Source organism: Eptatretus burgeri, chromosome 6, assembly GCF_056783735.1.
Source record: "Eptatretus burgeri isolate ZD-2024b chromosome 6, Ebu_testis_v1, whole genome shotgun sequence".
Classification (NCBI taxonomy): domain Eukaryota; kingdom Metazoa; phylum Chordata; class Myxini; order Myxiniformes; family Myxinidae; genus Eptatretus; species Eptatretus burgeri.
The window spans coordinates 33,080,444-33,105,799 of NC_140966.1; the positions used below are offsets into that span (position 1 = coordinate 33,080,444).

The following is a 25,356-nucleotide window of genomic DNA, read 5'->3' on the forward strand; positions in this document are numbered from 1 at the left end:
GCATATCTTTTTGAACATACTTGTGATATTCCACCTCTCTTGGACTTCTCAATCATCAAAAGCATATCCACATCACTGATTAAATCTATATCTTGTTTTGTCATTTTCAACATTGCACTCCAAGCTAAACCAGGAGCTGTGAAATAGTGGGCAGGATCTAATCCATAACAATTTTTATTATGACAGAGTGATCTAAAAGCTTCAAACACATCAGCTAACAATAAAACATCTGTTTTTAGATATAAATCATGATATTCTCCAAGGTTCTTTATCTTAAATAATTTCCATATTTCTTGTGCGTGTTTATATTCCTTATCACTTATCTCTTCTTCATAAAGGTTATTATAGAAACTTTCTTTTGATGGAAGTTGTGTTTCTTTAAATCTCATAAATGAATCCATATAATCATAAGGATAAATTCCCTTACTTGTAAGAATTTTCTCTTTACTTTGAATTTCATTCCTTGTTTGAATTTCCTCTCTCGTAAGAATTCCTTCTTTAATCAGAATTTCATCTTTAATCAGAATTTCCTCTTTAGTTCGAATTTTCTTTATAATTAGAATTTCATCTTCAGTTAGAATTTCTTCATTAATTACAGTTTCCTCTTTACTTTGAATTCTCTCTTTAATCTGAATTTCCTCTTGAGTGAGAATTTCCTCTTTTGGAAAGAATGAATTAAGATTTGGAAAAGAGTCCGTGGAGCTTAGATTTGATGCGAGGTAGGCTAGTGGTGTTCCCATAAACTTGTAAGAATCTAAAAACCTAATACGAGTTAAAGGTTTTGTGAATATCATTTTTGAAAATGAAATATACTTTTGACTTGTGTTTGTTATAGCAGAAATATTCCCTGGTGTTTTTGAAAGTTCATTTATAAATAGATGTGTATCATAGTTGGCGCTGTTGTGAAGAAAGACTGGAATAAAAGAAGGTAATTTATAATTAAGATTACAACAGGAATGAGCGGGACCTCTATATTTACCAGTAACATGACAATGGTCTCTAACTTTAGACTCCTTAATTTCCCCCTCACAAATATGACAGATATTGTTCATTCTAAATTCTAATTTTTCTTCTTTGGTTAATTTCATCGGTTCATTTGTTTCTTTCATTAATTTAGTGAGTCTTATACAATCCTTTTCTAATCGTTTTACAAACTCTTGTGAAGCATTTTTTCCACGATAATGTTCAAGTTTGTTATACTTTTCTCCAACAGATGATTTGATATAATAACAGAAACCACAAGGAATATGTTTTTGATATTTATTTGTATATGGTTCTTTTGGATTAGGAGAAGCAGTATTTATCTTTTTAAGGATACATTCAAAATCAGCGTATATCACAAATGGGTGCATGATAGATTTATTATAATCTTCAAAATAAATCTTTTCACCAGGTTTAGGCATTGTAATTACAGCTGATTTATGATTACTACAATATTTTGAATGTTGTTCTAATCGTTCTTTTGTATGAAATGAATTAAGACATCGCTTACAAGGATATATTTTGTTTGCTGTTCTGAATACCTGAGAAGAGATTAATCTTGATAAATTATTGATGTATGTGTAATGTGAATTCTTTCCAACACTAAAATATAAAAGGTCAATGTGTGTTTCTTCATTTTTATAGTTGTTTGAAATTTTTAATATTTGAACTTTGTTTGTATCCGTTAATCCATATACATTAATAGAAAGATTATTCTTTTTCTCAAATTTAGGAATATCTGTTAATGGCATTGGGAATTTAAAATCTTTAATGTCCAAGGTATTCTCATATTTCATATATTGTTTTACTCTTTCTGAATTACATTTTGGTGGATGTAAGTGAGCAAGAACAGACCAGAGAAAACATTTATTATCATTGTTCTTAATATTAACAACTGCCTTCTTTAGTTTTATTTCTTTTGGTAATTCAATATAAGAAGAAGCTTTAAGAGGGTTTGATTTTTAGAATGTGTATATCTAAAAAGATGATTTTTTTAATATTGAATCCACTTCCTACCACTGTATTATCAACATCCTCCTCTTGTCTTGATAGTTCTTCATAAACCCCACTATTCAAAAAATCTTGAAATGATGTTATAAAATGAAGACCTGTTCTCATATAAGGAGTATGTTCTTCATCTTGTCTTTTCATATTCATTTTCACTCCCATATAAAACTTTAAAGTTTTCATTTCTTTTAATGTCTTTTTAATAAATTTTTCAACATCGGGTTTCACTATTTCAATTGATTCAGCTATTGATGATGGACCGGGTTCTCCAAATTGAAAAATCCTTATTTTTATATGCCCTTTAAATGCCCCATCAGTGTTTTCAATATAATAGTCTCCCTTTACTTTAAACTCATTTTTCTTGTGTTTTTGTGATTGAAGATGTTGATTATAACTACTCTTCAAAACATCCTTTGAACAGATATCACAATGTTTTCTTTCCAACTCAAGAGGAGATATTTGATGAAATAGATTAAATGTGTGTTTGTTGGTTCGGAGGTGTTTTCTATAATGTTTATATTCGTGATTACAAACATCGCAGTACGTTGTATTCACCATATTTATAGAATAAAACTTTGCTTAAACTAAAATTTTCTTGATGAAAATTTCGTTTGTTTTACAGGTGAATCTGTGCTTAAAACCATTTTATCCTCCAACTTTTTCACTTAATAAATACAATGTTTCAAGACACAAAAGACAAGTTTCAATCAATCTCTTCATCTGTTAAAGATACTGAGAAATATGTCAAGGATGTAAAATTGAACAAAGATAAATATAACAACTATTGGATAAAAACTATTATGGTAAATAATATGAGTTCTTCAATTTCCTTCAGTGGAAGGGCTTTTAGTATACCTGGTAGAACATCAATTAAAGTATCTCTAACAAAAGTTTCTCCTCTCCTTCTAGTAATATATTCAAAACTAGAAAAAGCAATGAAACAAGAAAAAGTATCAAAGAACAAAAACCTTATGGATGAAGCTTTAGAAAGAAAAGATAAGACCATCTGTAATATGCAAGGAGAAATTTGTATTTTTTTCAACAACCCTAAAGATGTAAATCTTGATGAAATAAAGGATGTTAATATATCAGGTGAAATGACATTTCGTTCAATAGTAGTTAACGATAATTTTTAAATTACCTTTAATATAAAAAATGTTGTCGTTGAATCTGATAATGAAAAAAAGTATATCGATATCGATGGTAATATACAACTGAAAGTATAGATGAATTTCAGTTTAAGTAAAGTTTTACTTTATAAATATGCTAGACTTTCCTGATTCTCCATATGACAAATTTGAGAATTGTCCTGCGTGTGAAAGACAGGGATTAAACACAGAGTCAAAAGCCTATAAACAATGTGTATTCTGTGATTATCTTCTAATTAATGATAATAAAAAATATAAAAAGGAAAATAATTCTTTTAGATTTACACCAAAAATGAATTACTTTACAAGATTGATTAGAGAAATGAATGTAAAGTATGAGGATGATAACACACCTTTCCTTACAAGGGAAGAAACTGAACGTATAAGAGAAATGTTCAAAGGATTGTTGTTGTATATTATTCATGGATGTAATTTTCAGGGAAATATCAACACAAGATATTGTATAAATAAAATAATGGATTATCTTGAAATTAAACCTGAACTTAGGATAAAATATAGAGTTTCTAAAAAAGCCAATAATAAATTAAATAACCTGTTTTTCAAATATATAAATGAATGATTTTTTACCTATTTGGGAAAATAAGATAAAATTTAACAACCATAAAAATCTCCCAAATTCATTAAGATGTCTCATAGTTGGTTCAAGTGGATGTGGAAAAACCTGCTTACTTTTAAAAATGCTCCTCACTCCCAACTTTTTAGATTATGATAATTTAATAATTTTCACAAAGTCGAGTTTTCAACCAGAGTATCAACTACTCTCACAAGGTTTTAATGCTGGTCTTCAAAAAGAAGATATAATAGGTTTATTTAAACGTCAAAAAACCTAAATGATTATAACATTGAAGATATAATTCAACTATTTTGTGATACACAGAGATGTAAAAAGAAATCAAATCTTATAACTTGTATTCTTAGTGATAATACGGATGATATACCGTCTCCCCAAGATTTGGATAAATCAAAAAAGAACCTCGTTATCTTTGATGATTGTGTTAATGAGAGAAACCAAACGGTAATGGACAGCTACTACACAAGAGGGAGACATTCTTCTTGTAATTGTATTTATCTTAGTCAATCGTACTTTCAACTTCCTCGTCGTTCCATCAGAAACAATGCTAATACTTTTATTTTATTCAAGTTAAATTCAATAGATATCAATAATTTTTGGAGAGATAATTGTTCTACATTATGTAGTAAAAAGAAATTTGAGGATTATATGAAGCACACGACTGAAAAATATAAATATATTGTTGTGAAACAAGATGAGATATTAAGGGATATATTTTTTGTTTTATAAACAATTACATATATAAATGACAACTATTATTATAAATCTTGTGGGTAAATCTGCTTCTGGAAAAAACTTTCATAAATCAAGGTTCTTGTGTAGTACAAATGAGAATATTGTAAATTTACTTAAAAAACACCCCGTGATACGCATTGTATCAACAACAACTAGAGAAATAAGACCTGGAGAAGTAAAAGGTGAAGATTATCACTATATTTCAGTGGAGGAACATATGCGATTGAGGAATGAAGGACAAATATTTGAGGAGGTTTCTCTTGGTACAACAAAATATTCACATTGTAAGAGTGAGTTAAAGAAACTAAAATCTGGTGGTGTTGGGATATTAGAAACTAATCCAGAAGGAACGAGACAAATTATTAAATATCTGAGCGGAGTGAAGATTTTATCATTCGGTTTTGATGTTGATGAAGAAACTCAACGCAAACGTATGAAAAGCAGAGATGCAAGGATTAGTGAAGAAGAAATTACAACTCGCATTAATGTTAATAAAGAATTTGATGAAATATTTAAAGAAAAGGATTTATTTGAACACATCTACTTGAATGATGAAGAAAAGGAAAATTTCCCTGTTGATCTTTACAATTCATTAAATGATATTTTACAATAAATAAATGGATACAAAAGAAAGAGCAAGAAGATTTAAGGAACATCAAGAGTTGGTTTCAAAAGTTGTAAAACAACAGGAAGACATAAAGAAGAAACGCAGACAGAAACTAACGGGCGAAGAAGCATTTGAAAAAAACAAGAGAAATTTTTTAAACCACTTTTAAAAACTTCCCAAGAAAAAATGAAAGATGTTTCCACAGTTCCCACAGTAGAATATACTCCTAGAAAGCTTCAAATGTTAAAAGATTTCAGTCAAATGACGGAGGAAGAATTAGAGCATTTAGGAGAATTAGAATATGATGATGAAGGTTTATTTCAACAACTGGAAGAGATTAATCAACCGCCTGATTATATTGTGAATGCTGTTCAAAACAATGAATATTCAGCGGATTCAAAAACCAAAGCAGGACTCATTCCAACAGAACAACCAGCAATATTTCATCTTGTTCAAGAAAAGGTATTGATATTTAATGATGAATTAAGGTTCTTAAGTTCTGCTCAACCCCCTGTTAAACTAACTCCGAGATTAATGTTTCTTCTCACAAAAGATGGAAGACAAGGTTCAACTGTGAGGGATGAATCAAGGTATATTGATAAACCATTGGATATGGAAAATAATGATGATAGAGTATATATTGATTTGCTGAACACTCTAAATTATAAGGTTATTCTTTCTGGTAAAAGTAGGAAGAATGAGAAGGAGAAACACATTATTCAGGCTTTAAGTATCCTTGGTTCAGGTATTAGTTTTCTTCCAAATGACCCATCGCAATTAGTTAATAGACTGTTATTGTTGTTCGGCAGTAAGAAGGCTGGAAATAACAATTGTTTTAATGAAGCATCAGCCATTTTAGACCAGTTGATGAACATGAAAATAATTAATAAATCTCAATATAAAGACATTTTATCTCATATTAAATAAGATGAGAAGCACAATCCTGAGTTTTAATTTCACAACAAGCGACCACACATCTTCATTCCCATACCCACTACAACTTGACACAACAAAAGAATATGAGGCATCTTTATTGTCCATGGAGACTTATAATACCTTATTTAATATAACCGAGAAAAATGACAAGTTTAGTTATAATCTGGGAAGTGGATACAAAACGATAACAGTCTCACCCGGAGCATACGAGATTTCTCAAATATCTTCCGAAATTGCTCGTCTTATGAAAGAACAGGGTGATGAACCAAAAAATATTGTTATAAACATTCAAAAACATACTTCAAAATCAACGATTAAAGTTAAAAATAACTACAAGGTTGATTTCACAATTGATAATTCATTTAGAGAGTTATTAGGTTTCTCCTCAAAAAAGATTGAAACTAATGGGACGTTTTACAGTGATAATGTCATTCAAATATCCTCAGGAATAAATTCGGTGTTAATTCACTGTGATTTGATTGATGGTGCTTATAATGATGGATTAAAAACAAATACAATATTTTCATTCAGCGCATACTCAACCCCAATTGGTTATAAATTCAATATGGAGCCTAAAAATTTGGTTTATCTACCTGTGTCAGGAAAAACCATACACAGAGTAAATTTTAGGATAACCGACCAAGATAATCGTGTGATCTCTTTTAATGAAGTTATATCCATCAGAATTCACCTACGTGAAGTTTTTCAAGAAATAAATACGATGGTTATTGTGAGGAAGCACGAGTTGGGAAAATATAAAATAATTACAGGGGATGGGATGTTCCTTTCCCCGTACTACAAGGGTGAAGGTATGTATCTTGGTAGAGGATACTATAAACCTAAGAGACAAAGGGGTGTCGGACATCAATTTAGAGGAGATGGGATAATTGATACTCTCATGGGTATTGGTTCAACTATTCTTAAACATAAAGACCTAATTGGTTCAACTGCTTCTGCTGTGGGAAATGTAGCAGGTGCTGTAAAGAGTATAAAAGATGCTCAGAAAGAATCTCATAAATTACAAGCAATAAAAGAAATTAAGAAAGGTAAAACTCAGTTGTCCCCCCAAGAACGACAGAAAATAATTCAAATACTTGGATCAGGGTTTCAAAAGTTTTAACATCTTTTTCCTAAATAAATACAAGTATGGAAGCAATTGATAGTATCTATGATTTGGATGATACTATTATTATCTCAAACTCCACTAAAAAGAAGATTACTTCAAGGTAAATGCAATAACTGGAACAGACTGGAATACAAATGGTACAAAAAGTTTTGAAATAAATAATCAACAAACCTATTTGAATCTCTCCGAAAGTTTCTTGTTGTGTAAATTTAAATTCACTAAGGCTGGGAATAACACAAACGCTACACTTGTAAATGATTTCTTCTGGAAAATGTTTGATAGTGTGCGATTGTATATTGGAACACAAGAAGTTGAAGCGGTTGATTATGTCTCTGCTGTATCTGAAATGATGAAATTTACACTCTATACATTCAGTGATAGAATGGGAAAGGGGTCTGTCGAAGGTTTTATTCCTGATATGTCAACGGGAACAAACACAGACCCTGAATATATTCAAAGGAAAGGAATGTATAATGATGATACAAAAGCAGAAAATAGTTTTACTGTGGCAGTTCCTCTTAAAGGTATATTTGGATTTTGTGATTATGATAAAGTTCTGTATGGTCTTAAAATTAGATTTCAACTACAAAGGAATGATAATGAAAATAGATTGCTTTTTGGTGTTGGTAATGCTTTTGGTGATCAGAATAAATTTGTAATTGAGGAGATGAGTTGGTATATCAGTGAATATACTCCTAATCTTAAAACAGAAGAGATGTTGAATCGAAGACTTAACTCAAAGAAACCACTCAGTGTATCATACCTCAAAAGAAGATGTCAACACGTTAAACTCAATCAAACTACTTACACGTGGAATTTGGGTGTTCTGGAAGGAAAGCCACGATATCTGTGGATGATTTTTAAAAAGCCAGATGGTGATACTGCGACTGATAAGAATAATGCATTGAGTGATAATGCTAAGGTGAAACAACTTCGCGTTTCTCTAGATGGAACATTTTATCCACGAGATAGATTGGAAATTAATTGGGAAAAAAATGATTTTGCTGAAGCATACAAGTCTTACCAAAAGGTGTGTGAAAGTAATGGAAATAAAGAACCTATTTTAGATATGACAGCATTTAAAAGTTTGTATACAATCTATACGTTTGACCTGAGCGCTCAAAAAGAAACTATAAAGTCTAATCGAGTGGATACTTCCCTATACATTGAAAGAGGAGAGAGTGAAGAAGTTGATACATATTGTTTGCTTTTGGAAGAAACAGAATTGCAGATTAATACAGATAATGGTGTGATGATTAGTCTCACATAATTTTTTGTTAAATAAATGAGTGGCAAAGTACCAACTGGGGTATATGTTAATCAAATCAATCTTCATAAACTATCATCTTGTGTTCAAAATCAAAAGCCTTGTACGATTAACGTTAATACAATTCAGAGAAAAGGAGCAGTAAGAATTGATGTTTTGCTCACAAGAGAACAGGTTAAAATCTTGAATGACACTGGCTCACTTAAAATTAAAATGACAAAACCAATGTTGAAAAAATATTCAATAAGAGAGACGAGTGGAGGATTTCTCCCATTTCTAATTCCTTTATTTGCTGGTTTAAGTGCGGTTGGAGCATTGACGGGTGGTATTTCAACAGCGGTCAAAACTGCCAACGAAAGGAAGGCTCTACTCCAGGCTCAAAAAGAATTGGAAAGACATAACAAAGAGTTGGAGAAACAAATTAGTGGAAGTGGTGTAATTGTAGATTTTGCTGAAAAACTTGAAGGTCTGCCTGATAAAGCGAGATTGTTAGTTGGAGATATGCTTTCTTCTATAGCACAAGCAGGTGTAAAATTAACGAAAAGAGGTAATGGATTATATCTTTCTAATAAATAAATGAGCATTGATGAGTGGTTGAAAGAATTTGGAAAGAATACAACATCAAATTTACAACTTGCCAAATATTGTAAGAAATTAAAAATTCATAATGTGGTTATTTGTATGAGAGATGAATTAACAAATGTGTCGAAACATACAAAGAATATTATTATGAACTTAGAAGATAATGATGGGAACGGTTCTCATTGGGTTTGTATTTTTAATAGTCAAGACAAATATTATTTTGATAGTTTTGGTCTTCCACCACCTGTTGAAGTCATAAAATTCTTACAGAATGGTGTTTATCAAACATTTCAAGTCCAAGAATTAAATTCCAAGTGTTGTGGTCAATTATGTCTATATGTGTTATTTCAACTCAACAAAAATAAAAAATTTTATGATATTATTTTTAATCTAATATAAATGACTTATGTTGGTAAAGATGGTTCTATCTTTGGTGTATCTCAAGAACTGGATATTGATTTATCAAATTATTACACAAAGGCACAGGCTGAACGACATAAATATAATATAAACAAAATATTAACATGAAAAATGCTTATAAATTAAAAAATTATCCAAGCCCGACTGACGCGAATGACTTGGTGAGATTAAGCGATTTATCACAATATATATACTTAAATAAAACGGCTGTGTATTCTAAAGATACAGAAGTGTTGATATTATCTCCAGGTCATACAGAATTCACAGTTCGAATTAAAATAAATTTTTATAAAGAAGGGCGTATCGTTTGTATGAGAATAGAACAATGGGGGTATGATATGAATGATTTAGGGTATAATTGGTCATTTAAAATTAACCTCGAAGACCTGGAACAATTAAATCAGTCTCGTAAGGAAGAATATTATCCACTTGGTATCGAGAATGAGTTTTGTGGAGCCACGATTAGTAAACAACAAATAAAAGAATTTAATAAGGGTAAATATAATAATGGTTTTGCCCTTGTTTATCTCATGAAAACAGAAAAAACAGGATTATATATAATAAGTAAGGAAATACAAAATGATTTAACTATGGGAAGATGGGGAGGTGTTTCGTGCCATAATATTATTCTAACATATATTTCTAATACATAAATGACAGCAAGAAGGCTTCAAGAAAATTATCATTTCTGTGTCCAAGCATACCTTCAAGAAAAGGGTATTCGGTATTTTAATAAATATGTTCTACAACATAAGAATGAGGTATTTTCAATAAAAGATTGGCATTATGCTGATGTTGATAAACCGACAACTTTAGATTTAATTAGAATGTTAAATAATGAAAAAATTATAAGGTTAAGAAAAGGTAAGGCTCTTTTAGAAATTCAAAAGAAATTTTATTGGTTTCCTGTTGTAAAAAAAATTATTTTGGATACAGGAATAACAAGAAATCCTGATGAATATATGTATAATATTCTATGGGGTGTAAACGATTCAAGTATAGTAAGGGATGAGGAAGGAGTTGAAGAAGAGAGGGAAGAGGAGGAAAAGGAGAAGGAGGAGAGAGAGAAGGAGGAAAGAGAGAATAGAGAGAGGGAGAAGAAAGAGAAGGAGGAAAAAGAGAAGAGAGAGAGGGAGGAGAGGGAGAGGGAGGAAAGAGAGAGAATAAATAAATATTATAGTATGGAAACCAGTGAGATTCAAAAAAGAATAGAGGTATTACAGAAAATAACTCAACCCACCAGGAAGGAATACAAAGAATTAACAAGTCTATTTGCAATACTTTCAACAAAACTATTAGCATCGTCAAGCTATTCATTTTAATTCAAGTTTTTTCTTAAATAAATGGAGGAGAGAGTGAAGGCATTTCTAAGGATTCTTTATGTTTTAAAAATTAAGATTCAAATGTGCATGTTGGAAACTAAAAAGGTTTTTGCACTCTGCAGAAATTTTTCTCATAAATAAATGAGTTATTATCTCAAATGTAAAAAGAAAACTAATACTAAAAATATTTCATATATTAAAAGTAAAAATAACAGGGTTATACAAAAAGGTATATGTTCGGTGTGTGGTTCAAAAAAAAATCAATTTATCTCCAAACACAAACTCGGAGGAGATATACAAAAGTTTTTATCAGGAAGTAAATTTACAACTACTGGAATACCAGGGGAATTACATCTTCCAGGTTATTCTTTCTGTGGTCCAGGCACAAACTTGGATAAAAGATTAGATGAGGCAGACAATCCTAAATCCTGGAGTAAACCAATCAATAGAGTTGATGAAGTGTGCATGAGACACGATATTGATTATGGGAATACCACAACGTTGGAAGAAAAGCATGAAGCCGATAGAGAAATGTTGTATAATTTGTCTCTGATACAAAATCCAACCTTGAGAGAAAAAGTTGATAGGTTCATCGTGAAGAAGATGATTAGTGCTAAATTGAAACTTGGACTTGGAAATTCAAAAAACTTATAGGCTCTAATGATGCCATTAAGACTGAAGAGCAATTAGCTGATGAATTACATAAACCAATATTCACAAAGTTTCAGAGAAGGAAAGTTTATTCCAAGGAAGTTGATTATATCTGGTCTGCTGATTTGATTGAACTCAATAATGATAAGGGGTACAAGTATGCTTTAACCGTTATTGATTTGAGGAGTAGATATGCGTGGGTTGTCCCTTTAAAAAACAAAACAGGTAATACTCTTATGTTAGCTTTTCAACAGATATTTAATAAAAGTAAGAGAAAACCTAAGAAATTGTGGACTGATGAGGGTAGAGAGTTTTATAACAAGACATTTATGAATTTTCTAAAAAATAACAGTATTACATTATACAGTACCTTTAATGAAGGGAAGGCAGTTGTTGTTGAATGTTTTAATCGTACCTTAAAAGAGAGACTATATAAAAAATTCACACAACTCGGTTCACAACAATGGTCATCTTTTATTCAGGATATTGTGGATAAGTATAATGACACGATTCACACATCAACGAATATGAAGCCATCAGAAACATTTACAAAATTAAAATATGAAAAAGAGATTAATGTCAGAAAACCTAAGTTCAAAGTTGGTGATATCGTAAGAATATATAGGTGGAAATCTCATTTTGAAAAGGGTTTTACTGAACGATGGACGAAAGAACTTTTTAAAATTGTTGATGTAATAGATACAGTTCCTTGGACTTATAAAATATATGATTTGGAAGGGGAAGAGATTTTAGGTTCATTTTATTCACAGGAATTACAAAAGACAAAACTAAGCAGATAATACACCTTTGTGGACACTAGAGGGACAAGTCCGAGGTGTATTACAGTATATAATGTGTGTCAAGGGGGACGTTCTTAGATCTGTGAACCCCAAACACAGAATCCTCAACTGAATAGTCAAGGTTTAACTTTTGTTTGTGTGTGTGTGTGTGTGTAATGGGAGCAATAGGTTGGCGCTTCACTCCCTCCTACTATACACCGTTGTGGACACTCGAGGGCCAAGTCCGAGGTGTATAACAGTATATAATGTGTGTCAAGGGGGACGTTCTTAGATCTGTGAACCCCAAACACAGAATCCTCAACTGAATAGTCAAGGTTTAACTTTTGTTTGTTGATGTGTATGTGTGTGTGTGTCCCAACCCTCACGTTCAAAATCTCAACCCCAACCCTCACATTCAAAATCTCAACCCCAACTCAATCCTCACCCAACACAGTCTTTTTCAAAATGAGATTTCCACATATATATATATATATATATATATATATATATATATATATATATATATATATATATATATATATATATATTTTACGTTTTTTTTTTTTTTTCTCTTCTTCCAATTCTGTCTTTTAAGGCTTTCAGGTTTGATGACGTAGAAAGGGGGAGTAAGCCTGCACTTTCTTCCCAGAACGAACAATGTATATTTTTTGTTTTTTCTCTTCTTCCAATTCTGTCTTTTAAGGCTTTCAGGTTTGATGACGTAAAAAGGGGGAGTAAGCCTGCACTTTCTTCCCAGAACTTTCTTGATCTTGCTCCCATCAAGCACCATCCGACAAAGAACTACATCGATAGGTTTAGATCCCAAAGAGTGATAGCAACTCCAAAAGTCTCCAAAATATAAATAAATAAAATAATAATAATAATAAAGAAATAAATAAATAAATAAAAGCCCCCAAAAAAGTTTCAAGTGTCCAACATAAACCCAACTTTCCAAGTCTTCAAGGTATAACCACATTCCCGTTGAGTTTCCAAGATATGTATCACATTGTGAGTTATCAATCCAGAACCCACATTTCAAGTATTCAAAGTAAAACCAACTTACAAAGTCTCTTAAGGATAACTCATTTACTGATTTTTTCAAAATTTGTGAGTCTCCAAGGTAGGACCCATATTTAGAACCATCTTGGCAGAACCCTTTTCCTGAGTCTCCAAGGTAGTTATTTAAACCATCAAGGCAGAACTCATTTACTGATTTTTTCAAAATTTGTGAGTCTCCAAGGTAGGCCCCATATTTAGAACCATTTTGGCAGAACCCTTTTCCTGAGTCTCCAAGGTAGTTATTTAAACCATCAAGGCAGAACTCATTTACTGATTTTTTCAAAATTTGTGAGTCTCCAAGGTAGGCCCCATATTTAGAACCATCTTGGCAGAACCCTTTTCCTGAGTCTCCAAGGTAGTTATTTAAACCATCAAGGCAGAACTCATTTACTGATTTTTTCAAAATTTGTGAGTCTCCAAGGTAGGCCCCATATTTAGAACCATCTTGGCAGAACCCTTTTCCTGAGTCTCCAAGGTAGTTATTTAAACCATCAAGGCAGAACTCGTTTCCTGATTTTTCAAAATTTGTGAGTCTCCAAGGTAAAACTTGTATTCTGGCTCATCAAGGTATAACTTGTTCAGTGGGTATTGTCTTGATAACTCACAATGAGTACTATTGCTGTAAAACTCTTTTTCAGGATTTTGCTGGTCTCCAAGGTATAACTCTTTGGTTGGGTCATCAAGGACGAACTCGTTCTGTGGGTCTTGGTCGCTCATAAGGTCTTCAACCAAGCCAACAATTTCGCCCCAAGTTGTAGCAAAAGCAGTATTTTCATTTCGTATTTCAGACACAATTTCCTGTGAGAGAAAATAATAATGTATTAATTAAGTTATTTAATTATTAAATGAGTATGCTTCAATCAAAGTTTGAAAATAGGAAAATAAAAAATCTTACCTCAATAGATAAGAGGTTTGAATCCAGTTCATCAACTTGAAGGTTTAGTTCCATACAAGACAGAGAGTTCCAAGGAACACCAAAGTCATCCCACTCAAGGTCTTGGTCGCTCATAAGGTCTTCAACCAAGCCAACAATTTCGCCCCAAGTTGTAGCAAAAGCAGTATTTTCATTTCGTATTTCAGACACAATTTCCTGTGAGAGAAAATAATAATGTATTAATTAAGTTATTTAATTATTAAATGAGTATGCTTCAATCAAAGTTTGAAAATAGGAAAATAAAAAATCTTACCTCAATAGATAAGAGGTTTGAATCCAGTTCATCAACTTGAAGGTTTAGTTCCATACAAGACAGAGAGTTCCAAGGAACACCAAAGTCATCCCACTCAAGGTCTTGGTCGCTCATAAGGTCTTCAACCAAGCCAACAATTTCCCCCAAGTTGTAGCAAAAGCAGTATTTTCATTTCGTATTTCAGACACAATTTCCTGTGAGAGAAAATAATAATGTATTAATTAAGTTATTTAATTATTAAATGAGTATGCTTCAATCAAAGTTTGAAAATAGGAAAATAAAAAATCTTACCTCAATAGATAAGAGGTTTGAATCCAGTTCATCAACTTGAAGGTTTAGTTCCATACAAGACAGAGAGTTCCAAGGAACACCAAAGTCATCCCACTCAAGGTCTTGGTCGCTCATAAGGTCTTCAACCAAGCCAACAATTTCGCCCCAAGTTGTAGCAAAAGCAGTATTTTCATTTCGTATTTCAGACACAATTTCCTGTGAGAGAAAATAATAATGTATTAATTAAGTTATTTAATTATTAAATGAGTATGCTTCAATCAAAGTTTGAAAATAGGAAAATAAAAAATCTTACCTCAATAGATAAGAGGTTTGAATCCAGTTCATCAACTTGAAGGTTTAGTTCCATACAAGACAGAGAGTTCCAAGGAACACCAAAGTCATCCCACTCAAGGTCTTGGTCGCTCATAAGGTCTTCAACCAAGCCAACAATTTCCCCCAAGTTGTAGCAAAAGCAGTATTTTCATTTCGTATTTCAGACACAATTTCCTGTGAGAGAAAATAATAATGTATTAATTAAGTTATTTAATTATTAAATGAGTATGCTTCAATCAAAGTTTGAAAATAGGAAAATAAAAAATCTTACCTCAATAGATAAGAGGTTTGAATCCAGTTCATCAACTTGAAGGTTTAGTTCCATAGAAGACAGAGAGTTCGAGACAAGCACACAAAACACCATTGCCAGCAAAAACAAATGTTTAAAATGGAGCCTGGGTTTGAAGCTTTTATAGAGAAAGACTGGTGGGTGTGGTTTCCTTTGGAAATTCCCTGGGCAAGCCTAGGCAAGCCTTCATTGGGAAATTTTTCAAAACCATAACATCCTTTAATTTTCTAGTGATTTCTTTGTGAGTCAGAGATGAACTGGAAATGATGTAAGAGTGGGCGGGGCTTAGCAAAAGTAGGCGGAGCTTAGGAAAAGTGGGCGTGGCTTAGAAAAAAAACCTTATGAAAAGTGGGCGGAGCTTAGCAAAAGTGGGCGGGGCTTAGGAAAAGTGGGCGTGGCTTTGAAAAAATACCTTATGAAAAGTGGGCGGAGCTTAGCAAAAGTGGGCGGGGCTTATTGAATACCTTGTGGAAAGTGGGCGGGGCTTAAAGAAAAGTGGGCGGGGCTTATTGAATACCTTGTGGAAAGTGGGCGGGGCTTAACAAAAGTGGGCGGGGCTTAACAAAAAATAACCTGTGGCTCAGGAGGTGGTCAAACAAGAGCATTAAGAGAAGTTTATCATTTCGTAATGGCACAAATGGGGTATCTTAAAAAATATAAAGATTCAAATGTTTTGTTTGTCAATATTTTAGATGGGGATTATTGTGCAAAGAAAATTAAACTATTGAAGGAATTTGAGAATGAACAAATCTTTATAGGTTCAATGAGTGAGCTGTTCAACCCCCAGGTGTTCAATTCAATGAGGTTCAACCTCCAGGTTAAAAGGGGAGACAAATAAATATACCTTGGGATAAAAAGGGGGTTTATTTTTAGGGAAAAAAATATGAATCGCTGAAAATCCCCCATTCATTTACATGGGGAAAAGTGAGCCAGAATCAGTATTCTTACCCTACTTATATATATATGTATATATATATACATATATATGCATACATACATACATACATACATACATACATATATATATATATATATATATATATATATATATATATATATATATATATATATATATATATATATGTATATCGGGGCGTATAATGTGATACCTGTCGTCTGTCCGTCCCTGTCCGCACTCTAACTCCCAAAGTTTTCAACTTTCACGTTTCATATTTGGTACATAGGTACAGACTGTGGAGACGGTGTGTCGTCACATACATTCGTCATCTAAAGTGGTTGCCATGGGAACCAGGATGCCGTTTTCCATGTCGTAGCACAATTCTGTAAATACCTCCTTGTTCGGGCGTATATTGTGCTCACTTGCGCTCTTGTTTCTGATTACAATATACAAATACATATATTGCTTTAAAATTATTTGGATCAGACTTCACTGCAATGCTTTATAAAAAATATTAATTATTAGACTAGTCTTTTAAAAACTATGAATGTATAAACAGGCGAGCATTGGGTGGCTTTGACACCAACTCCGGTTATGGATTTCGGTGATTGATCTCACATAGTATAACTGTGGATCATCAAGGAAATCTCCATTTTTCAAAATTTCTGAAATTTGTGAGTCTTCTTGGTAAAACTTGTATTCTGGCTCATCAAGGTATAACTTGTTCAGTGGGTATTGTCTTGATAACCCACAATGAGTACCTTCGATGTAAAAGTCTTTTTCAGGAATTTGCGTGCCGCCAAGGTATAACTCTTTAGTTGGGTCATCAAGGTCGAGCTCGTTCTGTGGGTCTTGGTTGCTCATAAGGTCTTCAACCAAACCAACAATTTCGCCCCAAGTTGTGGAAAAAGCAGTATTTTCATTTTGTATTTCTGATACAATTTCCTGTGAGGGAAAATGTTAATGTATTAATTAAGTGATTTAATTATTAAATGATTATATGCTTAAATCAAACTCTGTAAATAGGAAAAGAAAATCTTACCTCAATAGATAAGAGGTTTGAATCCAGTTCATCAACTTGAAGGTTTAGTTCCATACAACTAGTAGAACTCCAAGGAACTCCAAAGTTATCCCACTCAAGCTCAGCACAGCAGTCCATTCTCAGTAAAAGTAAAAATATGTTTAAATTCAGTCTGGGTTTCAAGCCTTTATTTAGAAAGAATGTCTTTATTTTGAAAGAAACCAAGTGGTTTCCTTTGGAAATTCCCTGGTCAATTCCAGGAAAGCCTTGTGAGTCAGAGATTAACTGGAAATGATGTAAGAGTAGGTGGTCCTCACAAAAGTCATGTTATTTCTGCTCAACAAAGACATATAAACCAAGAACTAAGTTCTAAAATAATATTTGTGAATATACTCGATGGTGATGAATGTAATCGGAAAATTAATTTATTACCTCGAATAGAACATGGACAAATATTTATTGGATCGCTCTTTGAGTGGTGTGAAAATATAAAAGGAAATCAGTAAGTCTCAATTTAACATGTGCTCAATGGGGTAGAGATCGGTATCCTATTTTGACCTCATGGGCCTTGTGTCAGAGAGTCAGAGGGGGGTGGGGGAGAAAATCATTCTCCTCTTTTGACCTGATGGGCCTTGAGTCAGGTTTCCCCATTCATTTGTATGGGAAGGGGGAGGAATCCATCTCCTGTTTTGGGCTTTTTTGCGGTTGATTCAGAGAGTTTTCCATCTTTTCCCCATTCATTTGCATGGATGCCTCAGAAGCCCCATTTATCCTCCACTCATGTGAACATGGTGTTATCTGCAGCCAACAAACATCAATTATACAACGCTAAACTACGTTAACATTTCGTATCCTTCATCCTCATCATAATCCTCTTGGTCATCATGACAATTAATATCGCCATCATCATCATCATCATCATCGCAATGATCACGAAGATCAGTTGCATGGCTGACATTGTCACAGTCTGAACATTTACACAAATCCTAACATGGCACTTTTGCGTTTTTGCATGAACACCTCGAACTTGAGCACTTAGATACTTTGCAAGCACATTGTGTGACTTTCAAAAGAATGTCTGGGGCCGGATTGATGGTCATCCACTTTATGAGTAATTTCCCATCAACAATCTCCCACCCATGGCCTACAGGTGAAGGGGCACTAATAGACTGTGCAAGGGATCGCCTATGAATTGCCGATTGGTAATTGGCCCTCAAGGTATGCATATGTAATTCATTCTTGGTTGGCGGAAGGCTTTGACCAGATGCTGAGGAGACGCAATGAATTTTGTATTGTGCGTCATTGACGTCATCTAGTTTTGGCTGCCTGTAAAGATGACATACGAAGGATTCCAGGGATTTGAGGGAAACTTCATCTAGATCGAAACCTCGTCCCAGTTCAATGAAAGACCGTGTGTAGTCGTCACAATCAAACATAATAGTGAACGCTCTCTGCTTGCCTTTTCCATAGAAAGCGCTGGTGGAATCGCATCCTGTGAATGTGTGTAAACCTATTAGTGCCTTGTATACACATCAGCTCCAAGACAACAGGTCATCTTCTGCAAATCCATAATACGTGATGTCTCAAACACCTCATTGCCAGTCATGAAGAATGTATTGCAGGACAGATTTTGTTGAAGACAAAGGGAAATTATGCCCACATCCGAGTCGCAGCTCACGATTACAACATCTTCAAATGTTGCACTAGCGTGTTGCACGTGGAGAAGAAGCCGCGTGTCTGCTTCCTCATGGTCACATGACAACTCATCAACAGAGCAAATGGTTGTGATGGCATTCCTACTCCTCAGAACGTGACAGTACTCTCCATGTGTAATGTACACATCAATATCCTGATCGAAGTAAGCATGCAAGTTGATGTCCTTCCATACCGACATGAGGAAAGCAACAAGTGATTCTTTATTCTGACCGCTTGACATGAATTTTGACCATTGCCTCGGTGTTTTTTGGTCTTTACCATAAATATGTATGGTCTGGCTGCCACCGAGGGTAGCGATCGACAACAAAATCTCGGTGAGCACAATTCGTGTTCTTGGCAAATTTTGTTAAGGCAGAGAAAATGGCATCAGTCAGCCCTCCAAAAGTAGCTGGTATAGGCTTAATGGACCGAATCAGGGGACCCGCATCAACAATGATCGCTGCGTGGTCAGGGATGCCACTCTTCAGGTAGTCAATGCACTTTTCCTCGACCATTGTCAGGAGCTTTGACTTAACATTTTTTGCCAAGGACCCATCAGCACTGGCAAGAAGTAGTGAGATGGGTGCCAGGGAATGAGTCGGAATGTCACAGAGATTGATACTCTGAGACTGACCGATGGCAAGAAGTCACGAGAATACATTTCTCTCATTTTTTCACAATGGCTTCTTGACCACTGGTTGTTTTGGAAGATTTTGAGATACTTTGATTGGCGAAGGTTCTCAGTTTTGAGAAATATTGGGTTCAGTGGAGAGAACATATCAGGATGAGGCTTCATTTTCCGGTGGGGTGCAGACTGCTCACCCAATTCATCCACTACGTCCAGACTTTCCTCTCTCACAGTCAAATAGTCATTAATATATTGGCTCAGAGATTCCTCGCCAGTCTGATAAGCAGACAGGAGATCATGTTTGACACGATCGTTAGCTATGACCCCAGAGCTTAAACAAACCAGTTGATCAGACTCAACTTCGAATGGGTTGATCATACTCCCAATCGTAGTGATGATTGACTGGACATCCTGATCATCTTTCCTCACTTGCAACTCGTACAACCCCTTCCTCTTGGTGCAGTCAGGCGACATACCCGCCATAACCTCGCATTGCAGCACGCTCGGGCTGCGCCAGTATCCATCTCTGTATGGAACCTGGTTTGAGGGTTATCCCAGTCAATCCTCCACTGGTATTCGAGCCGCGATTACACGTTTGTTCTATTGCCTCATCACAAGCAATTGATGAGAAAGGGTGGCGATATTGATGCTGTACGATCCACTGCCCCGTGACGAGTATTTCCTGGTGACACGCAGGGTGTGTCCTCTGAAGATCCACCATCTCAATCCAGTAGACAGGGAGATACCTGGCATAATTTACCCGGTCATAGGAAAAGAACCAGGGCAACATGGCTCGAAACATTTTTCCCACCGAGCCACCGAAAACGGCAGGGCACCATCATTTTCTACATTTGGCTGATGAATTATGCACTCGCAATGTTCAAAACCGAACATTTTGACGATGAAAACAATGAAAATGTTATAAAACACACGCTTCATGGGCGCAGCCATCTTTAATAATTAATTTGTTTCGGGAAATACGCTCACTGTTCAATGGTCACATGACCATCAATTAGCGCTGGTTCCAAGAACAAACAGCTGAGCGGGCGGAACAAAAAGGTGATTTTCATGACTGAAATATGCAATAACTGCAGGATTTTGAGTGGAGATCTTATGGATTGAGAATGTATTCATCATAAAGAATAATTCTGTACAGGATGTATCTATCCCCCCAATAAGTGGGACGAAACTGCACAATACAAGTTACGGCTGATGGCCTAAATGGCAGGAGAGCAGATGATAATAGGCACCAAACAACCAGAGCACTTTTTCAAAACCAAACATGCACAAGAGTCAAAGCAACATGGATGATGAAGAATGGCAGTGTGGAAGAGAGGTGGTCTTCAATAAGAGCAGTGTTGACTGCAGCTCCCCCCCTCCCCCTGCCAGTCTAAACAGCAGAGATGGAGAAGTCATTTCAAGAACATTCTCAACATACAAAGCTATTTTGGTGCCACAGAATTAGAGAGGGTAAGACAGCAAGCACCATGGCTACTGATGACTAAAGCCCCAAAAAAGGAACAACTAGAAAAGGCTGTTGGGAAGATAAAAAAACAAGAGGAAGACTGGTGGCAGCTCTTGCATCCTCTCAGGGATTGTGACAGCAGTATGCTGTGATGATGACTTATTGGACCAACTGCTTGAATTGATGCACTTGGTGTGTACCAAGCCAACTGAGGAGTGCCTTAACAGTTACAAACCAGCAAAATTCAGTGACTGATTTTAATGACAAGGAGGAATAAGTATTACGTGAAAATGGCCATGCTTATGAGAAAATTATGTTCATGACTATGACCATCTACCATGAGTGAAACATCAAAATGATTTGGTGACGTATTTTTTTCCCATCATAAAGGCGCTGTCACACCTTGACGATTTAGCCAGCAATGGTAACGTATAAAAATGTATGTAAAACGTTGGCGTATGCTGAAATTTTGATGTTTTTTAAAAAAGTTTTGGTCGAATTCATAACATGTTGGTCGGATGCATAACGTATTAGTAACGGGCACAGAACGTTTCGTTGTCTTATAGATAAGTTATACCAACGAATGCTTCGCCTGTTGTCGGCGTTCACAACCTATGCCCAACGATAGTTTAACTTAGGCATAGCACGCTGCACGTATCGCCGACAAACTCGTGGCGTAGCCTGTTAAAAACCTGCCGCACGCCAATTTAAATCATAACCTCCTGAGAATTGGAAGTGTCAACATCGCAGTCACACCTTGACGATCTAGCCAGCGTATGCCGACCTATGAAAAATGTGTCTAAAACGCTGGCACACGTCGAATACGGTATGGGTAAGTTGTGTATACGTTAAGAGCACACTGAAAAACGATGAAGTACGCTGTCATATTTCGTGGTACGTCGAGTACGTCGTGAAATTTCAAGCATGCTGAAAATTTTACGACGTACTCGCTGTATGGCTCACACGTTCCGCTACGCTGGGAATAAGTTGTAGACACGATATGCGATCGTTGACACACGTCAACACAAGTTCCTTGTAAGTTACTCATAAGTCGAAACACGTTGAGGTAATGTTCAGCATACCCGAAACTTATTTTCTTCGTCAAGGCACATTTTCTTTTTTTCTCCTTGTCTCTGTGAATGCACGTGACGAAATATCTGAAGTTGTTGCTGTTGCTGTTGTTGTTATTGTGGGGGTTTTTTTGTTTTTTTTTAGTCTATCACGAATTTTAAAATATATTCGGACATTTGCTTTTAAGTTTCGACGTCGACGTGACAATATCCTCAAACAGAAAATATTCACAGAGGAGGAACTAAGAATAAGACATGAGCAAACTGAAGAGGAAATCGGACGTGACGAAATATTGGAAGTTATTGTTGTTGTTGTTTTTTTTTTTTTTAACGCTGCCAATACGCCATTATACGGTAGCTGTAAATTAGAAACACGTTCAGTAAGTTCTGTGGTCGTCCGGAAGACGTCAATCAAATACGTCTACATACGTCAATATGCGTTGGAGTTACGTTACACATAGGTTCAAAGCACGTTACTCATAGGTTAGAAATAAGTTTTGGGTACGCTAAGCATTACCTCGACGTGTTTCGACTTATGAGTAACTTACAAGTAACGTGCCTCGACGTGTGTCAACGATCACATAACGTGCCTTGACGTGTGTCAACGATCGTGTAACGTGCCTACAACACGTTACTCATAGATTATAAATAAATTTCGGGTACGCTAATCATTACCTCGATGTGTTTCGACTTATGAGTAACTTACAAGTAACGTGTGTCAACGATCGCATAACGTGCCTACAACTTATGGCCAGCGTAGCGGAACGTGTGAGTCATACGCTGGCATACGTCGTAAAATTTCAAGCATGCTAAAATTTGAGGACAACCGCAAAGTACAACGATGAAAGCCAGGGTACTACGACGTATGGCAGTGTTTTTCAGCATGCTCTTAATGTTCTCAAAACGTACCCATAACGTATTCGACGTGTGCCAGCGTTTTAGACAAATTTTTCATAGGTCGGCATACGCTGGCTAAATCGTCAAGGTGTGACAGCGCCTTAAGAATTGAGAGTGTCAGTGTGAATTGTTGCATGTAATCACTAAAATAAATATCATCTCATAAGTTGATAAACATATGGTAAGTATGATTCCTTTGTTCATGTTCACTGTTGTCAAAATTGTTGTGAATTGTTATATCCCTCATGTTCTCTTATCAATTTTATTGTTTCAATAGCCACACATGTTCGTTCAAGTAGTTTCATTTGTGAAATATTGGGAATTGATTGGTGACAATTGATGAGGGAAAAGTGTTAAGAATATTACTTTTATTTGTACTTGAAGAATCAGCAGAAACTGGCATTTATTGTATTTGAATAGCTTCTGAAACAAAACCCTGTTTTCAGTTATGACTCGGTTTGTGATATTGATTCATATATTGCAGTATGCTTGGTATGGAGTATTTGTATGTTTAAATGTATTATTTATAAAATAGCAATTGTTAGAAAAGCAATTTTAAGTGGTTCATGAAGGGTAATTCCACCGTAACGGACGTAACATTCAGACAGAACTTATTGGCAGTTCTCCAAAATATTTCATGAAGAACAAGGTTATCGTACCAAATATATTAGTTTATTTTGTGCAGTGAACACAAAGGTGCCAGGAAATGGTAATTATATGAGATTAAGAATTTTTGCCTGAGTGCTACGGTATGATGAATCTTCGTAACGGACGTAACAGTCAAAATACCCGCTTCAGCATGATGATCGTTTTGCTCACAAATTTCTGTGAAGTGTTCTACGACAGAAGACTAAATCTGGTATTGCAGCTTGGTATAGGTTCGTCATTGTATTCCCAGTATTTATTTGAGGAATTAATGACACCGAGTAGGCAGTACTCTGGCAAATGTAATGTAACGGACGTAACAACTGAGCGGAACGGACGTAACATCTAATAAACGTCCGGAGATGCCACCACAATGTATACAGACACTGCTTGATGAAGCTAATATTGCAAAAACTCAATTATTTCAATGCATGATCTGTCATATTATATATAAGTTTTAATGAAAAATGTACTTTCAAAAAATAGCCACCAGGTTACTTTTCCCATGGAATTACCCTTAATAGTATTGTATTGAAGGTGCATGTTTTGCAGGATATACTGTTGTGGAAATGGGCCCTTAGTGTGTTATTAAATATAGGATTAGCCCAGATCCCCCCTTAAATGCATGTTTAGCCAGGTTGTTTGGTAATCGGAAGTTACATGTGTGTCGGGAGTATAGCAGGCTGTCCATTGTTCATACAGTGGTGGTGTACCGAGAGGCGTCTTCTTCTTCCTGCCCCCCTCTTAACCAGCCCCCACCCTGCACCCTGACAGTCAGTCAACAAGACGTGCCGGCAACCCATTGGCGGAGAGCTGCTGCAATCTCGAACGATGGACCAATCACGTGTCCCCAGAGTGGCCGAAGAGGCCCACCCCGAAAGGCAGGAGGAACTGCTTTAGTGAGTCTGCGATCTGCTTCATGAGGAGTGGTTTGGTCGGTTGTTCATCCTCGGCCATGGATCCAGCCTGCAGGTCCCCACAGGTTCATCCGGAATCCAACCACGGAGCCTCCCTGCACGGCTCGACACGTCTTTTCATCCCATCGATCCACCTGCAGAGTCCAACATCCAGATTTGGCCTAGTCTGGTGTACAGGCCAGGCCTGGATTGGCATACGTGACCTTGTGAGAAACCAGCTGGAACACACCATAGATCTTTCTCTCTTGTGCTGTCGACCTTACAGGGGCTGAACATGCTGAGGCTGGTGCGTGAGCGATGCCGACAAAAGGAGTCGTCGCCGCCATCTTGCCATGCGGCATGCATGAACGGGGCCGATCGGAGTACGTCGCCGCCATCTTGCCACGCTGCGTGCTCGGTCTGGGCGCTCGAATCCGACACCATCGGTTTGTCACGAGCTGCATTCGTGCCTTCGACACTTTTCCTCTCGTCCATGAGGCACCACCAAGTACTCCGTGTCTTGTCTGCATGTTGTCCAGGCCTAAGGTTTATTTTGTGAGGCCTCCCTTCAAAACCTGTATCCGTAGCTCCCTAGGTAAGAGCAGGTTATAGATTAATTATAATGTTTGTGAATGCTTTGCTTGTTGCGTGTTCCCCGATGTGTCCCCAATAAATTTGGCTGATTCATACGAAAGTTTCTGCCTTGAATTTATTTGTGCCGCGCTGAGGAACAATCGCTCGATTTTGTATATAAAACCAAACGGGCTACGGACTGGCAGATTTCACTCGGTCTCTGACAAACCCAGTCTGTAGCTGGGGTCTATATCCCCAACTGGTAAGGCCCAGGTG

General features: G+C 35.6%; 2 protein-coding genes across 3 annotated transcripts in view; one reads left to right on the forward strand and one right to left on the reverse strand.

The window, feature by feature from the left end:
* Positions 1-25,356, forward strand: part of LOC147024514 (beta-1,4-N-acetylgalactosaminyltransferase 3-like) — a 352,417-nt gene that overhangs the window by 152,904 nt on the left and 174,157 nt on the right. The window lies entirely within an intron of this gene.
* Positions 12,774-14,555, reverse strand: LOC147024515 (uncharacterized). The gene is made up of 3 exons (XM_085884516.1): positions 14,401-14,555; positions 14,109-14,303; positions 12,774-14,011 (listed from the first exon to the last, which is right to left on the reverse strand). The coding sequence occupies exons 1-3, from the start codon at positions 14,512-14,514 to the stop codon at positions 13,697-13,699; spliced, it is 624 nt and encodes a 207-aa protein (XP_085740642.1). The 5' UTR covers positions 14,515-14,555; the 3' UTR covers positions 12,774-13,696.